Here is a 19,262-nt window from a genome sequence, read left to right on the forward strand (position 1 = left end):
TACCTTGGTCTGGAGATAGTGGGGGTAGTAGTAGGTGTAGTGGGGGTACATTGGCTGCTGTTCCAAACGTTTTCCCATGTAGCTGGAATCCAGTTGAAGGTCCTGGAGGCTGATCACTTCCGAGGGGATGGCCTGAATTCTTTAAATGACTGCTTCCAAGAGTGGGGGATGAAGAGAGAACGCTCTCCTCTCACTGGTGAAGGTGATACACGCGCAGAAGGAGGAACGGATAGAAGAACAGAGTGCTTGAGATTTTAGTCCGTCTACTTGTCTGAGAGCTTAAAGGGAATCTCACAGAACCATTCCTTGCGTGGGTCTGGAAAGAGATTCCGGAGTGGCAGCAGAAAGGTTTGGGGAGAAGGAGGTGTGGAGTGAGGAAAGGAAGATATGAAAGGATAGCAGAAATACAGGAAACAATAGAGGGAATTGAAAAGCCTGACTGAGAGGGGGGGAAAGCAGAGGGAAGAAGAAGAGGATGATAAGGAGGAGGGATGAACGGCTGGGTTTCGGTTGCCGGTTCCCTGCACACTCCGCTCTAAAAATTAGACTCACTCTTCTTCTGTGCTGCCCTGAACATGCCCCTCAATTTGCTTTCCAGTGTCTTTCTCTTGTCTCTCTCCAGCTCAGACTCTCTCTTCCTGTGTATGCGTTTCCCTGTCTCGTTCTTCCTCCCCCTCTCTTGTGTACCAGACGAGACCCTGATCCCTCTGGGAGCTCGGCTGTATCCTGGAGAACACACGCTGTCCTCTTCTCTATCCTTAAAAGACAGTGAAATCAGCGATGAACTCACACATGGATGTGGAGCTGGGGAGAAAAGAGGAGGAGGAGGAAGAGGAGGAGGAGGCGGAGGAGGAGAGAGGGTGGTCTAGAGCTGAAGCTGTGACTGCCTTATTTTTCCTCACTCCCTCCCTCTTTTGTTAAGCTCCGGGGATAGATAGGTAGATACTGCTGAAGCCCGGCGTGGAGGATGAGCAAAAAGAAAAAGCCGTGGTGAAAACTCCTCTAGCTGAGGAAGAAACAGATGGCGTTATCCAGACGTGTACTCACACAGAGGAAAATCCCTTCTGATCCACAAGGTGCCCCCTCCAACTCTCTTCTCTTCCCCTCTCTTTCTTCTCAAGCTCACTCCCTGACGGCTTGCTTCCCACTGCGCCTGGCAGCCGTCACTGTGTGTGTGGTGGAAGTGGTGGCGGCAACAGCGGTGGTGGAGGTGGTGGTGTGTGCGTGCGTGCGGTATGTGTGTGACTGTGCATGTAACTGAGAGGGGAGTGTGTTTGTGTGGCTGTTGGCGTCTGCTCTACTGTGCGTGCTGAGGCATAGAGGGGCTCGGCTCAGCGCAGCTATGCTCCTCCCTCGCTCTCTCTCTTCCTCTCGCTGTCTGGCTCTCTCGCCCTCTGTGTTTATGATGGAACTATAGAACAGTGGGAGTGGCTGGTCCTGCCCTCTTCCAAGCCCTTGTGAGTGTGTTTGTGCTAAATAGAATATGAAAAAAAGAAAGACCAGCTTGAAAGGTGGAGGTGGGTAGCGGTGTGAGCTGGGTGTAGAGTGCAAAGAGGATACATAAGGAATATTATTTGGAAAACAGAGAGGACCCCCTGCTGGCACCCTACAGGCGCAGCAACAATTGAGCAGCAAAATGGTCATTTTTCACTACATGTACGTGATTAATTAATGCCATCCTGGTTTAAACAGACTGTTGAGATTATCTAATATAACCAGCAGATTTAAATTAATACATAAAAGCTTACAAGCTTAAAACAGTCTCTTCCAAACTGCACAGGATGCCTTGCTGCACACAGCAATGCTACTTTCACACATGTCAGCAAAAGGGCCCGACATGGAGGGTGTATGTAGTTCAGTGGTTGTATGGCACAGTGACCCACTGACACAGTGCTGCCTGTTATGTGATGTAACCAGGTTTAAGTAGTGCTCTTACATAAGCAAAGTGAGCCATGCATGAAAAGGCTGCTCTGCCCTCTGACTACAGCTCTCTGTGAGAAAGAAAGATACAAGGGTTGGCAGACAATGTACTGCAGTGGAAAGAAGGGCACAAGAACAGAAAGCATACATAAAAACTCTTAGATAAGAGCTTCATTTCTTGTGGGCAATTAAACTACTTTACAGCCTGTGATGCAAAAACACATTAATATTGTGGGCTCCTCTAAGAGCCATTTGTCACTATGCCTACATATACATCAATTTTTTCATACCACTCTCCACAGGTTTGAGTGAGTCGTGCAAGTTATAAGCAAGTCGGGCTAATCTGGTGAGTAGAGAAGTCATTGCTCTGGTCAGTTAACTCAAATAACATTCGGCCGGTCTACCTTAGTTTACACTCACTGTAGTCATGAAAAAAGACTGAGTTTTGCTCTGAAATTCTAATATAGCTTTATTCTTTGAACATCTTTTGAAGATGAAACCGTTTTCCTACATAACAGCTTCTGACCATATAAGGTTTTCATAATAATAATACTGGTCAGGACAAACCAGTTAAGCAGAACTGGATAACCAAAATTATATTTTTCACCTTAAATATATACTGTAGCATCTCCCTTTCTGGTTTAAAGGGAAACTTCAAGTACTTTACTAAAACTGACTGTTGAACTATTCCCATTGTGAGTATTTTTTGGCAGTAGTGGTAAAGGCAGCAACCCTTGTCTCTACTACTACTAACATAAGGTTTGAGAAACATGCTCTCGACCAAAGACTTTGAAAGTGAAATGGTCCTTGAAATTACTGAATAAATATTATTGACCAAACCAATCCCTGTTTCCTTGTTTTCCCCATAGTTCACAAAAGTGGGAAAACCCAAGAGGAGAAAATTATGTTTATGCTCCTGCTTTTCTTCACCTTAAGGATACCCGCAGCCTTAGATACTCAATATTTACAAACAGAATGGGTGGTAGAGCCTCTCTTCTGTGGAACCAGCTCCCAGTTTGGATTTGGGAGACAGACACCATCTCTACTTTTTAGTATCTTGAGGTAACTGGTTGAGATGTGGTGCCGTAAGTCACCCTGAAACAAACTGTTGTGTTGGGCTGTTTAACGTCAAAATTGTGGATACACGTGCATTCATGCGGTTTTCCCCTGCAACAGACTGGTGATAGAGTGGCTAAAGGCTGGTGCACCATGCTTCTTGCCTAAATAAGGACATGCTACAAAAAGAAATGGACAAACAAGGACTGTTTTTTCTACGCCTAACATTCAGACACTCATTGTTCGTATGCATCAGGAGTAATTGAGTTCAGCATCTTGCTCTAGGATACTTCGACATGCAGAGTAAAGATGCCAAGAATCTACCCACCGCCCTTAGCAGCAGACCTGCAACATGTACAGACATCTTCAGAGGATGAACATAAACACTGCTCCATATATAAGAGATGGGTAAAAAATTCTATACCACTGATAACGATGATCTTTACAGCCTTTTGTGGACCAAGCACACTCAGGTCAGAGTTTATGCACTTCTGAACCGGGAGAACTTTTTATAGTTCTGACTTTTGGATGAACTATTCTCTTGTGTCCCGTGTCCAAAATGCAGGAATTAGAGACCACGTTAGTGTTAGAACTCAGTTTTTATTGTCCTCTTTTAGCTCTTACTACAGAGAAGGTACAAAATATGAGTTCTTACTGACAAAGGCATACTGTAATTGGTATAGATTTAAGTGTAGGGTGACTGGTTGAACACTCCGATGCAGCTCCAGCAGCCACTGCCAACATATTACCCATGTTAACAAAAGCTCTTAACACAGTCCTTAAAAGTGGAAGAAAAACACAACAAAGTTAATGTCCAAGGTTTGTGGAGTGTGTATACAATAAATGAAATGACCCAGTATGAAATCTTCTAAATCTTCACTACCAATTCCACTGAACTCCCCTATAGTCATCCACTACACAGGGAAGCAATGTAGAAAGAAAACAGAGGATGAAACTGGATAACGAGGAAATAAAAGAAGAGGTTATGCTGCATCACCAACTGCTGGCCAGCTATAACATCCAATTTCTCTTAGCAACGCAAAAACAAACATTAAAAAGGTTTGTTGTTTCCAGGGAATTTCCCCAGTGGGTATTTACCACCAGGTAGTCCTCAGAACTGCTTGGTCAAATAAAGCTCTTATTAGGATCTAACTGGGTTTTCAAGAGTTAATTGAGGAAAATCTTATCAGGTCTTACCTTAGCACTGATGTGTGAATGCAGGTCTGAGTCAAAGTCTACAACACAGTTCTAACCTTTCATCGTGCCCGTAGGCAAGCCTGAATTCAGCACTGTAAATCACTTTCATCTGCCTTGTTAACCATTTGACAAATTGAGCTTGTTTACTCTGCTTCTGAAACAAATGTGTCATCAGGAGTGCATACATTTATTTCAATACAATAAGAGTGTTAGGTAAGCAAAATAACTTGATCTTTACAATTGTGTTTTTGTGCAAATGTAGGTGATGTTTAAGAATTGTTTGTGCATGGTTTAGTCTTCAAATTTGCTTATATACTGTCAACCACTTAGTTTTAGACTATATTTATTCTAAAGAACCTGTGATTATTCATTACAGTAAATTATTACTAACCACAAAATCAAATTCTTTTCAACCCAAAGTAATCCTGGAAGGTAGTAAGTCATCAGATAAATGGCTGCCATCTTACAGTGTGTATGATGTACTTGAAATGGGAGACAAGTGACTCAGATTGAAGTCATTAGCCGACAAGCAATTAAGCACAAGTACAAACCATCAAGATTTCTCTTTTGCATGAAGAAAACAGGTTCCTGCTTTGACACACACTCTTCAATTAAAAAGAAAAAAGTTAAGTTAAAATATGATACCACATATTTTTATAACCATATATTTCTATGAGGCTTAGAAACAATATTCCTCTGAGCTGAAGGCTAACGTTGACATTCCTCTACTGTTATAGCATGCTAGCACCTGTTAATGTTAGGCTCAAAAGGTAATTTTTACTATAGTTGCTTTAAACTTTAACAGTGCTGGACTTTGCTACATTACATTTGTAACATTAACCATGGCAACTATTCTGGCAACCAGGACATCAAATTATCCTAGCTAAAGCAGCATCACCAACTCTCACACTTGTTTTTTCCTCACACTCAAAGGAAGAGGCCTCAAAGTCTTTTTTAATGTGTGAATGGCAACTTTCATATTTTAATAACACCACTTGTCCATAAACAACAAGGCATCAGAGACAGTTTAAACACTTAAACTTTCCGAAGGATAATAAAGAAGCTCTAGATGATTCATGCAATCCAGGTTTAACAAAATGTTAATGAGGCTTGAAGAGTAGTTTATTGCTGTGTGTGTAGGAGTCTCTAGACATGATCCATTTAAATATCCCCAAATCGAGAGACTTTCATACATTTCTGCTCCAAAATCAACTGTCAGGAGCAAACAGTAACTCCTGAACACTTTTCTATACCAGACAGGTGAGTCTGTAGTATAAAAAAAGCATTTGCATTAATGATTATTGTATCATTATAATGTGCCTGATCTGTTTTAGTGTAATCATAAAAAAAAAAAAAAAAATTGCAACAGGTATTCAACAATTTCACAAGTTTAGGAAACTAAACTGGCTCAACAGTTTTATTAAAAGGAAAGCTGATTTGAGCAGATAATTTTGGGTACTTTTCACAGAATTCTATTCCAAGATCATGTCCAATCTTGAACCATTTCAAATGATCAAATCACTATTTTTTATTATGTTGGGGAAATAAAACACAAGCGATTTGTGAGAAACTGCCAGCGGCAGAAATTATACAAGTATACCTTTAAAGAGCATCCATTCCCTGTCAGACTCTCACACACAGTGTTTGATCAAGTAAGGTTGCACAGTTATTCAACACCATGTGCAGAATGCCAAAAAACAATGCATACAAGGAGCCAAGGGATGTGTATGTGTGTACTATCAGTAGCATACCAACCGAATGTTTCATGAATTCTTAAGATTCTGCTGACACTGAAGTTTACGAAAGAGAGGGAATTGATTCCTCCACAACTGCATAGTTCTATTATGAGCAGCACAATCTTCACATCTCACTCCATATGCTGCCAGAATAAAACTTCCTAATTACCTTATCCAGTGACAAGAGCCTTAATTACTATAGCAAGTTCACACCAGTTAATTGTCTTAATTTTAATATCAAACAGACTTATAAGCACAATCTAATTCTCAGCCAGTTTCTACAGACTGAATGTGTCCCTGCTGCATCTGCATTTCTTAACAAAAAGGACATTGTTCTAAGGATTTTTCCAAGTCCAATGTTTAACAAATAACAGACATCAAAGCAGTTTGGAAATGGAGCAGGAAAGGCCATGCTGTGTCTCAGGGATGCGTTTCTCTCATCACTGACCACCAGATGTATAACAAACACTGAGCCACAAAAGAGAGAGAGGAAAAAAAAAAAGAAAAAACAAGAGTCAAATCCTTACATGTTAGTTCAGATACAGCTGGAAAAATACAAGAGGTCATATGATGATGAGAGTCCTCTACAGAAGCTGCACTGGTAGGATTCAAGAAAAACACTTGCCAGGATATCACCACGCACACGCAGACACACAGTGGTATTCGCACACAGCAGATTTACAGTGGTAAATGGACTATTACATCCAATTGCCACACACAGCATGAGGAAATTTGTCTCATTGTGAGTCTCCTGGGATACAAACATGGGGACTACAGAGAATGCAGAATAAACGGTTTCCTCAATCCAGGAACTCAAAAGGGAAGAAATTAGACCTAAAGAAATGATATCATTGGCATTGTGTGTTTAGATCTACGCCACATTCTGTCAACTGTTTTTTGCACATTGTCAGTACTGCAGATGATTTTAAAGAAAGTGAATATTTTCCTGAATTGGCAACTGTAACACAGTTTCCTGCTCTTCCTCCCCCCTGATACCTCAGATTGCTCCTGCTGTGTGATGATGTAGGACACAAAGACTGATTCAAGCCTCTAATGTAGCAGCCAGGAAAGACAAAAAGTTACACATCGCACCTGCAATTCAAAACTTCCCTGCTGAGTTATTGCATTGATTTAATTTGCAACTAATCTATTTCAACTGGGTCTCTTTTATGTACTAATTTATTTTTATTTTTTTAAATACAATTGTAAATAACGTGAATATACAAATAAAATGTCTTAAAGTTAATATCCAAGTCTTGAAATTCAGTGAATCTTTACACCTTCCCACATTCTCAAAGACTTCTTTAATAGCAGAGTTAAGTAAAGCCACACGCTGCCTCAAAGTATTGATAAGTAAGATTAAGTCCTAAACCCAGTCAATGGGCTACCAATGTATATTGTAAGTATTGTAAGTATTACTGTAAGTTGGAATGAAATAATTCCAGAAATTTAGCAGTCAATACCAATACCAGTATAATTACACAATTTTTCATACCCAATTTGATCAAAAAATTAATTAAATTTTTTTTAAATGAATGCCATGGTTATAGAACACCATTTAAATGCTAAGATTCTGCTCACAGGAAAAGTTATTTACATCAAATTATCTTAAACATTTATATGACATGAGCCATTCCAAATATTATAGCCTATGTGATGTAGCTGACTTTACAACTGCAATGCCAGCTTTCCCAACCTAAATGGAAATGCATACTTCGCAGTAACATAAGGAGGATGATCATTTGGATGTTGCTGGATATTGACTGAAACTCATTCACCTTGAAATCTGAATTAATCAGGTTGTTGGGTTTTTAGGTGCTTTACTAAACCTAATGTTTATTGTATATTTCTTTTTAGGGATCAGTTATTCCCCTTTGCATTTTGAGGTGGATAACCAAAGTATTTCCATACCCAACTCTTACTGCCCTCATCAACAAGTCAGGTTGGCGGCAGCTGCAGTAGTCACCATTGTCCATTGTAGTTTTTACTGTGTTTATGGTCATCCTTCTTCAGCATGTGTAGAGGCTAGAACTGTATGCTGCCCCATTAATTTATTTATTTATTTTTAACTAATTTCAAGGGTCCCCATTATGTAGCTATTATATTGTTCTGTTGCCAAGGAAATTCTTTTGTGTCTGGTGTAATGTCAGGTAATGTGGAGAAAGCTTGCAGCAAAAAGAAAAATGCAATTTTCAATAATTATTTCCTACACTAATATTGAATGTATTGACAGTCATTTTGGCTTTGATTATGTTGTCTGGGTTTATACTGAGAAATGTTACAGGATGATACTACCCAACACTTGTCTTTAATCAGTAAAAATGCCTGTAGGCTTACTGGGGCAGTGTCGGCTCAGACTAGCTCAGATTCTACTCTTTCTTATAACAGATACTAGTTGTTAGATTTGGTTCATCCAAATACATGGAATTTTAAGTAATGTAAGATCTTATCTAAAGTATCCTGATGCTTTGGAGAAGTACTGACAGACAGAATGCATGACTCTGTTAGTGCAGTAGCTGTACTGTGCTGTAGGTAGTCTAATCGTAATGTAATGTTCAGCCTAAAACTAATCACATACAGCACCTCTAAATAAATCAGGAAATCATCTTCAGTTCTACGACACAAATAATGGGATGGCTGTAGCTCAGTTGGTAGAGCGGGACACCTACTCACTGCAAGATTGGTGGTTCAATCCCAGTCTGCTCTAGTCTGCATGCCAAATATCCTTGGGCAAGATACCAACCCCATGTTGCCCTCCGATGCATCCATCAGAGCGTGAATGTGAGTTAATGTTAGATAGAAGCACTAAAATCCTTAGATAAGTGCTTGTGTGAATGCACATGATTGGGTGAATGCACAAGTTGTGTAAAGCGCATTGAGTGCTCAGTGAGAGTAGAAAAGCGCTATACAAGAACCAGTCCATTTACCATCTTTAAGTATTTTTACTTAAGCATCTATGATATCAAGTGACACTAGCAAAAATATTCTGAAATATGAGGCACAGCATTTTTAAATGGACAACAGCAAGAAGCAGATTAAGAACAGAGGACACACATTAATGTTTCAGGCAATGAGACAGGCAGACAAGCTAGTGGAGAGATTGTGTTACAGTATATGGGAAAAATTCCAAACCATCTCCACTGCCATAAGGCCATATGAAATATCACTTCAAACCAATAACCCCTTGTACAACAGTGTATGCTTCATTACATGACTGAATCAAAACTGTGACAAATCACCTTAGGCCCCTTTGCAAATCCCACTCCTCCCATGCTCTTTTCTTCTCCCTCCCTCTCCCCTCCCATCTCAACAGTAAGGGATGGCTCACTTTAACACAGATCATCATTTTATTAAAAATGAAAAAAAAGAGCAGCGCGTCAGTGGATTCATTTTAACAATTATGCAAATCAGACAGGAGATGAAGCTTTTATTAATGTTAGAGAAGTGTTGCATCAGATACTGCAGAAGTTCATTAAGTTACTCCTGCTGAAGATGAACACATTCTGATTAGTTTCACGTCACTGTGGTCTGTATCACATTATCTTCCTGGGCTGTGTCAGCGCAAAACTCCCCATGGATCTTTTGCTCCAGTAATATATGCACACGGGGTGGTACTTCACAATTAAAAGTGCACAAGTTGGATTAATACCAAGATGTCTTCTGTGTTTTGTTGTGGTATCACAACATAATATAGGGGGTCGATTTTGTACCTCCACTTCTTCCACTTTATGGAATAATATATCACTCATAATTCATTCCCAGTTTTAATCATCCCCGTCCTTCAGTCACTGCACTCTTGCAAAAAGTGATGCCAGTCTACCTGGCTCTCTCCAGCCCTCTCTTTCTCTGTCTTTCTGTGCAGGTACAGGGCATGTGAGGTGGTGGACCGTGACTGACTGACTAGAGCCCATGCTTGCTGTGGCTTCAAGGGGTAATTAATTTCAGCAAACGACCGCCACGTCTGTCGACTTTTATAAACGACCGTTTACGCGCTATGGACAATTTAACCACTCCACTGAGCCCGCCTTGACAGAGATGAGTAGAGAGATGTAGGAGAGGAAAGGATAGACGGGGGAGAGAGAGGGGATGGGGACCACGCTGCTAGGTGACTGATGGGAGATTTAATCAATAGAGTAAGCACATTTACTCTCATGATGCTCACCCAACATCCATATTCATAGAGTTAATTCTCTTGACGCCTACGCTGTTGCACACCACACAAATTATAATGCATGAAGGATTTCACTACATCTCATCCGGCCTCATCAAAGGCCAGTATCATCACTGCTAATTACGTGTTCCACAGTGGAATAAACATCATTGTGGTACTCTAGTCAAATGACACTACTCTAGATCTAAGCTTAATTTGATAACCAAAATGACTGTCTTCATCTGTATCCTGGCACAGACACCTGAACAGACCAATTTTCTACTTATTAATGTCACTGCCCATATTTGGAATCATTGGACAAGAGGGAGGGGGAAAAGGCCGCTATGTCACAATAATGTCCTCCTTTTCAACAAAATGATGACATCTGAACTTTTTGTTAGAGAAAATGTTTGAATTGGCTGTGATAGTACTGAACAATGTCTGGTTACTGTTTGCTGTAATTACTTAAATCCAGACATCATCTCTTAAGTCCAAAGAATAACTGCTCGGGCAACCTCCACCCAACTATTCACCGTTGCATCCTTGAAATATAGGCTGCACCAGTTGGAAAATACAGCTGAATCTACAAAGAACTCTAGCCCTTTATTAAAGGAGATACAAACTACATTAATTACCATAAGAAATTAGATAAACAGATAACGTATTGTGATTTTTGTCTGAATTATCCTCTCTGTAGCTAATTAAATATACAGCATTTTTTCTGACTGACTCGACCTATAAGCATATCCCAGGAGTGCTTAACTACTACAAGGAAATACCGATTTCAGAAAGATGTCATTTTGCATGCTGCAGTAACTAGAAAGACAATGAATCACAAAAGGACAAATAAAATCATTCTCATTTCTTTCATTTGGATTTTCTTTTCAGCCATGTAGGAAATTGCTCCTGGTTTTTATAGACAGCAGAGATGGAAGCTGTCACGGTCTATATTCTATATTCACCTCCTTTACATTTCTACTCCAAATATGACCCGCTTACAATTTTCTGCACCCTCCTAAAAGGTCAATAACACTAAAACAGCTTGGTTTTCTCAGTGCAAGACTGTTTTTATAACTTAGCAGCATGTAACACTGCTTTCTTCCCCCCTCTGAATTTCCAGAGACCAAGACGTGCAGAGCCACACCGCAGTCATTCGGCACTCTGTCAGCTGAGTCCTGTGAAAACCGTAGTGTTTGCCTCTAACACTATCGGGTTGCCAGACTATTAGCACTGCAGCCCCACTCTGCTTTGTTCCCCTTGCCAAAGCAAGTTACATGGCTCGCCTCGATGTCAGTGTTTTCACAGCTAGACATATATTACTGTGTGACATCAAGCCCAGGGGCTTATTGATCTGCTGGATTGTATGACAGGACCCTTTATGGCATTTGCTGGAATGTATGACAGCAGTATGCCTGCCTCAATACTTGGCAGGGATAACTATAGTATACCACAGTGTAGAACAGACTAGTGGAGCCATATGAGGGGCCTGCGGCAGCTAGTGTTTCCATAGCTACAGTGGGCGGGGGGATTGTTTACTGTCCGAGAATGAGAGAATAAGTGAAGATCTTTATGCTGAGTAACAATTTCTGTTCCCGTGTGTGTATCCCTTCTGGACAGGAGCTTTTTGTAAGACTGTGAAGGTGCCCAAGTGTATACCCCACAGCACTGCCTCTTAATAGGAGCCCCCCACCCCTGTCTAGTTTGTCCATACACACAAGTACATATGCACTAGCTGTCATGCACACGCAAAGCCTACACGCACATTCCATTGTACGCTTCACCAAGCTAGTGTAATCAGGGCAGCATAATGTGTTTACCTCTCTAAGGTACGAGAGTTTGATTAAGGAGCAGCCATCTGGCAGAGGAAAGGAGAGGAGAAAAGAGGAGGAGAGGAGGAGAGGAGAGACTGTAACCTCTACTTTAATAAATAAAATCAATCCTGCCATTGTAGTCATTATGCCCACGCAGACATGTCTGTACTATAATCAATCAGTAGAATTGCAGTTCAGCCTCTAGAACAAACTATACGAGACATAAAACTGACCATTAACAACTGCAACACCTGCCTGATATCACCATCACGCAGACATAAACCACCGGCGTCTGTAGCCAACATCTAGTTGACATTAGCATGTTATGAGAGCCAAATGTCATCATTTGCTACTTCTTTTTCCAAGCTGCTGTTAATTAGCCAACCAAGCAATCACTTAAGACATTATTATCAACAAGTAATGATGGGTAAGAACAGGTGGCCTTATCTAAAGCCATGTTAGTTTAACGCAGAGGTCTCAAAGTCACGGCCTGGGGGCCACTTGCAGCCCACGTCACCCCTACTTGCGGCCACGAAGAAATATAATAAAATTTGGCCCTTGAAGTTACTTTTTTGTTAGGGAGGAGATGTTTGGTGTTGAGTGCAATGTAAAACATAATTTCTTTAAAAAGCAAAAAAAAAAAATGATTTAATATGAAGGCAATATGAGCAGAGAGTACAAACATGTTGAGGGATTGGCTGTGTTAGTTCAGTGAGAGTTATTTGTAGAGAAAACAATTTTCAATAGCAGTCAAAAACTAATGTGTACACTTACATCTGTATTCTTATTTTGTTAAATACAAACAAAATTAGAACAGAAGTGCTGTTACATGTCTGGCCAGAAAGAGAGTACCAATTTGTTTTTTTGGTTGTTCAATGAATGGTCAATAAAAGGCTTCAGTTAAGAGTGAGGAAATATTTGTGGGTGTTTTCTTGTTTGTTTTTTTTGTACTACTTGAACACTAAAGTGGCCCTCCAATGAGATGACAGTGCCAGCAGTGGCTCACAGCTCATTTAAGCTTGAGACCCCTGGTTTAAAGCATAAAGGCAACTGAGAGGTACCAAGTACCTCCAACCAAAAAGGCTTCTTTTTCATTGCCGTTTGTCTTTTAGTATGCTGTTTGTCATTGTAAAAATAATTCTTAAAGTTGTTTTTGAATTAAGCAGAGAGAAGGAAAAAAAGCAAAAGAAGAACCCATTAGCCCATTTGGTTGTATCAAATGAGGGACTGCTAGATTATTTTGATCAAGGTCAGTTAAAAGCATCTACAAAAAACAAAAATCTAAAGTTTTGTAAGGACACTTTCTTCAACCCATGCTCACCAAAATTATCACTAATGATCTTCCAAATCAAATCAAGCCTCACCAAAGTTACCGCAGGGATGTTTGCTTTTCAAAAGCATCATGGCTGATCAAGAAGTCGCAAGGTATACAAAGGAAGTACAATAAGGGTAACGCTTCACCAATAGTGGATACTGCAAAAGCCAAAACACATTAAAACAATCTGTTAGCTTTGCAAAGATATAGTGGTATCGCTTTTAAAGTTGCACATCACAGAAGAGTGGACTAATAGCCAATTTATGATTTAACAGAAATTTTACACAAAACGGTGTCCACTTCTTGTTGCCTTAACTAATCAAGTTCTCGAGCTGCAACAGCACAAAACTATATATGGTGAGCTAAAGCCACAACTAAGAAAATACAGTATTTAATTAAAAAAATGAAGGGATGTCAGGGGTAAATAATAGCAGGATCTTGCAGGATATAGCCTTCCTCTGCTCTCCCTGCGGTACCTGACAGGCCTGCAGCTAAGCTCACCCTCAGCCATTACTTCTACTATAGCCTTCCTGCTCCATTAAACTCAACAAGCTTAACTCAATGGCTTTCATTCCTCACAGCAACGGCTTCTGCTTCATACCCTGGTGGCTTTTAACGCGAGAGGGGCAATTTGAGTGGGGGGGACAGCATTTCCCTTGTTAACACAAAATATGTCACGCATTGCCCTTGTTAACTTTGAAAGAAAAATCAGTGAAAACAATTTTTACCTTCTCTGGTCTCCCTGTTGCTGAATATGAAGATCTCGTTCACTGAGCGCTACGGCAACGACCTAAAAAACTACAATAAAAAAGGAGTCATTAAGTTATACTGCCCTTGCCCTGCTGTTGCATTTAATCTAGCAGTTTTAATACACAAAGTAAACTACACCCTACTTTAAGTCTAGCATCAAGCAGGATTCCAGTTTGAGTCAACGATTACTGATTATGAGAAAACAAGAAAAAGAAAACTCTTTTAATGATAGCTCCCAGAGTCTTTATTCTTCAAAGGAACAATCTTTACAGTTAATATCTGCCCTGTCCGATGATTTGTAGCAGTATAACTTTCTGGCATTAATTTGAAACACATGTTTAGAGATGAGTTAAGCATGTTGGCTCCCAAGGAGGACACCAGTCTCACCAGTTTGTGTGCCTGAATGGGATATTTGAATTTTGATTCCCCTCTCCCGTGTCTTCTATTGATAATACAGTCAAGAATAGTAACATTTTTATACACCAACAAAAGAAATGTATTGCAGTTTATACCGCCAGGAGATTTAAGTTTATTTTAGTGGTGCTGCATTCATGGATTACAGCTAGCACTAGACTACATGGGCACAGCTGTTTGATAGAAACCTTTACACCTCCTATGAAGCTCATTTTGATTACACAAGAGATGCTAAGGGACTCTCCTGAGCTGAGCTACTGCTCTTGGGTTATGGACGAATTGTGTTGGCTTATTGGGGCCTAGTTTCTGTATTGTGGTTGCTGCTGTTTATCAATGACCGCAGGCAGCAGTGTGACTGGCTCTTCCGGACACTGCTGTAAACACACATCTGTTGGTTTTTTTAATTAACATGTCTCTCTCTGGACCATCTGAACTGGGATCTTTACCCCCTCACCAAGTTTTAGAACTTCTATGGAAAAAGACTCATTTAATCTTTAAGTAAAACCTTTATATCCCATGTGACTGGATCGCTCTCTCTCCAATCACAATTGATGGCGCTGCTGTATTTACAATCTCAAAGCTCTGAATTGCATCCTCACTGTGCAAAAAGTACTCTTAACGCTCTACTGCCAGAGACTAAAACACATTCTAGGATATTGAATGGTTTTATTTTGCTGCTATTTTAACTGGGAATGTGCAATCAAACCTTGGCCCTATGAAAAATATTACCAACCCAGCAGATGTTAAAAATATAGTAGATCCTGGCTTTGTGCATGTTAATGTTAGAAGAACTCTCCATAAAATGGACTTGATCAAGATCTGGGCTGCCCCAATTAATATGGATATTATGGTGTTATCATAAACTCAGCCAAAAGAGTCAGTACCTGACAATCTGACAAGATTTTCTTCCAACAGTGTTTGCAACACTGATCATAACGGTGGTAGAGTTGCAATGTATGTTAAATCAGTTTTGTACCTCCTTAACAAAATCTAACAAAACTAAAGCCAGACAGTTTGAACTGCTTGCTGTTAAAATATGAGTAGGATGATATAAAAGATGCCATTTCCTCTCTACCATCTTACAAAGTCTGAGAGATTCAAGATTAATTGTCCTGTGTGACTTAAAATGGGATTTGGTCATGTTCTGCATACAATTGCCTGCAGGAATCTTTCAACCTAATGCAATTTCTTAATGTTCCTATAAGGGTTAACACAAAAGATCCAAGATCCTACAAATCCACCCAACAACTATTCATCCAATGCAGTACTTTTAATGACTTATGAACATTGTGGTAACACTTCTGTAAGACATACTAGTTCAAACCTTGTGTTTTTAAAAGATATTTTAAAGAATCTGATGAAGAAGCATTTTTAAATTACCTATACAATAGTGATATTAGCAGAGTTAATGTAATACATTATGTTGAGTTTGCATGGGAACATTTTTACAATAGGCAATGAATATGCTCCTATAAAGACATTTAGATTATCTGCGAAAGACATGGTTCACAGTGAAAGTACTCAGGGAAATGAATGCCAATGCTAGGTCAACAAATTCCCCTGCAGACTGAACGTCCTACAGAGGGGTATGAAATAGACCTCAGATAGAAGTTTGACCATCACAAAACTACATACAGTGGGGCAAAAAAGTATTTAGTCAGCCACCGATTGTGCAAGTTCCCCCACTTAAAATGATGACAGAGGTCAGTAATTTGCACCAGAGGTACACTTCAACTGTGAGAGACAGAATGTGAAAAAAAAATCCATGAATTCACATGGTAGGATTTGTAAAGAATTTATTCGTAAATCAGGGTGGAAAATAAGTATTTGGTCACCTCAAACAAGGAAAATCCCTGGCTCTCACAGACCTGTAACGTCTTCTGTAAGAAGCTTTTCTGTCCCCCACTCGTTACCTGTATGAATGGCACCTGTTTGACCTCATCATCTGTATAAAAGACACCTGTCCACAGCCTCAAGCAGTCAGACTCCAAACTCCGCCATGGCCAAGACCAAAGAGCTTTCGAAGGACACCAGGAAAAGAATTGTAGACCTGCACCAGACTGGGAAGAGTGAATCTACAATAGGCAAGCAGCTTGGTGTGAAAAAATCAACTGTGGGAGCAATCATCAGAAAATGGAAGACATACAAGACCACTGATAATCTCCCTCGATCTGGGGCTCCACGCAAGATCTCATCCCGTGGGGTCAAAATGATCATGAGAACGGTGAGCAAAGATCCCAGAACCACACGGGGGGACCTGGTGAATGACCTGCAGAGAGCTGGGACCAAAGTAACAAAGGTCACCATCAGTAACACACTACAACGGCAGGGAATCAAATCCCGCAGTGCCAGACGTGTTCCGCTGCTGAAGCCAGTGCATGTCCAGGCCCGTCTGAAGTTTGCCAGAGAGCACATGGATGATACAGCAGAGGATTGGGAGAATGTCATGTGGTCAGATGAAACCAAAGTAGAACTTTTTGGTATAAACTCAACTCGTCGTGTTTGGAGGAAGAAGAATACTGAGTTGCATCCCAAGAACACCATACCTACTGTGAAGCATGGGGGTGGAAACATCATGCTATGGGGCTGTTTTTCTGCCAAGGGGACAGGACGACTGATCCGTGTTAAGGACAGAATGAATGGGGCCAAGTATCGTGAGATTTTGAGCCAAAACCTCCTTCCATCAGTGAGAACTTTGAAGATGAAACGAGGCTGGGTCTTCCAACATGACAATGATCCAAAACACACCGCCCGGGCAACAAAGGAGTGGCTCCGTAAGAAGCATTTGAAAGTCCTGGAGTGGCCTAGCCAGTCTCCAGACCTCAACCCCATAGAAAATCTGTGGCGGGAGTTGAAAGTCCGTGTTGCTCGGCGACAGCCCCAAAACATCACTGCTCTTGAGAAGATCTGCATGGAGGAATGGGCCAAAATACCAGCTACTGTGTGTGCAAACCTGGTAAAGACCTATAGTAAACGTTTGACCTCTGTTATTGCCAACAAAGGTTATGTTACAAAGTATTGAGTTGTATATTTTTGTTATTGACCAAATACTTATTTTCCACCCTGATTTACGAATAAATTCTTTACAAATCCTACCATGTGAATTCATGGATTTTTTTTTCACATTCTGTCTCTCACAGTTGAAGTGTACCTCTGGTGCAAATTACTGACCTCTGTCATCATTTTAAGTGGGGGAACTTGCACAATCGGTGGCTGACTAAATACTTTTTGCCCCACTGTAAGTTCTATATAGGAAAACTCAGTTAAAATTAAAAGTAAAACTGATATTCAGTATTTTGATGAACAATTTATATCAACTAGTTCTGTTTTTCATCCAAGTGAAGCAAAGTCTCAGTTTTCTAATTTGAATTCTCTCTGGATCCATTTCTTTTGTGACAATCAATAAACCTTTGAAATCCACTGAGCCAAAAAAACAAAAACAAAAAACAGTCATCTGAATCCCCATCTTCTAAAGCTTACAGCGGATTTTTTTTACTCACATTTTCAATCTGGGTCACTAATATAATCCTTCAAAAACTGTAAAGCATCCCATGCTCTGCCCTTATTTAGGGTTGGGCATCATTCAGATTTACGAAATTAGCATCATATATCTGCAGCTTCTCATATTAAGATTCTACACTTTGTAATAAAGTCATTTGAAAAAAACTTGACAATAATACCTTACACTAAGTAAAACTGCCTTCTGCCATTTGTTTGTGTATCTGTCTAAGCCATTTGATTCTGTTGACCATGAGTAGTCTCAGTGACATTGGGGCTATAGGGTGGTTCAAACACTACAGATAGGAAGCAGTGCATTTATACATCTGAATACAAGTCAAATTGTCTCAGGATTTTAAAAGGAGTTAAACTTTAGGCCCCATTTCTATTAATATTAAGAATAATATGTCTACAGCTAAAGTGTGCCTTTATGCAAATTATACTGCACTTTACTCAGTAGGCCCTACTCTAATTTAGGCTGTTCACAAACTTCAAAATGCCTTTCAGCAACTACAGGCATCACTGCAAGGTTTACAGTTGGTTCTCAGTGCTTAAAAAAACATTCATGTTTTCCAGAAATGAATCCAAATCTTAGACAATGTTGGCAGTCATACCCTAGGAGCAGACTTGTATCATCCTACAAGTATTTAGTGTGCAAAATAAGCACTTAGTGAAAAGGGTGAAGGTTACAATGTTTGTTTGTTTTATTGCTGAAATAAGGCCGATCTGAATTTATTAAGTGGGAAAATCCTTGTACAAGTTGCATTGGGTTTCTTAAATATTCTTAATTATGATGACATTAATTGCATGCATGCTTCCTCCTCTGCACTTTGTCTAGACCAGACGTTCCCAAAGTGTGGGGCCCGCCCCCTAGGGGGGGCGCAGAGCCATTGCAGGGGGGGCGCGGCATGAAAAGGGAAAAAAAAAAAAAAAACAACGCTTGGACACTGCTAGCACGGGCGCCCACACGAACGCAAAGCAGGAGATGAAGCATAGCTGAATATGTTTCCAAACCAACTTCATTCTATGGTGAAGCATATCTTCCCTTTGGTTTCACCTGCACAAGTGCCGAGGTAGGTCTCCCTGCAGGATTGGTTTTCCCTTTGTTGGGAGCAGCGCTGGGCTGTTTAAATCACGGACAAACAGTATCCCACATTCTTGATTTGTAGTTCACAAACACTTGTTGTAATGACTAACTACTCCTGACATTTTGGAGATGTTAGCTCTTTATACAGTAAAGTTACAGTGGGATACAAATAACATCAGGCTCATCCTGCCACAATTTGTTCCCCGGTTCAAATCACGGACAAACAGCATCCAACAGTTGTTTATGTTTTTGAACCCATTTTGCAGAGGGATTTTTTGAAAAATGTATTGATAGCAATGATAAATATTATTACACAGGGAAAAAAAAA

The 19,262-nt window shown here is 40.2% G+C and overlaps 1 protein-coding gene across 7 annotated transcripts in view; it reads right to left on the reverse strand.

The window, feature by feature from the left end:
• The window catches only part of LOC146507864 (RNA-binding motif, single-stranded-interacting protein 3-like), a 168,910-nt gene that overhangs the window by 124,671 nt on the left and 24,977 nt on the right, over positions 1-19,262 (reverse strand). The window contains exon 2 of one of the 7 annotated variants that reach the window (XM_085176073.1): positions 13,914-13,983. The exons of 2 other annotated variants lie outside the window; for them this stretch is intronic. Coding sequence is in view for 4 of the 5 variants with exons in the window: in XM_085176069.1 (XP_085032195.1) it covers positions 4-78 (75 nt within the window). In the remaining variant the exon portion in view is untranslated. Of the gene's footprint in view, positions 1-3; positions 1,335-13,913; positions 13,984-19,262 lie in introns of those variants that run through there. 4 more of the 7 variants (XM_085176069.1, XM_085176067.1, XM_085176074.1 and 1 more) reach the window with 4 other exon arrangements.

This window comes from Neolamprologus multifasciatus, chromosome 11 (genome assembly GCF_963576455.1).
Source record: "Neolamprologus multifasciatus chromosome 11, fNeoMul1.2, whole genome shotgun sequence".
NCBI classification, from domain to species: Eukaryota; Metazoa; Chordata; class Actinopteri; order Cichliformes; family Cichlidae; genus Neolamprologus; species Neolamprologus multifasciatus.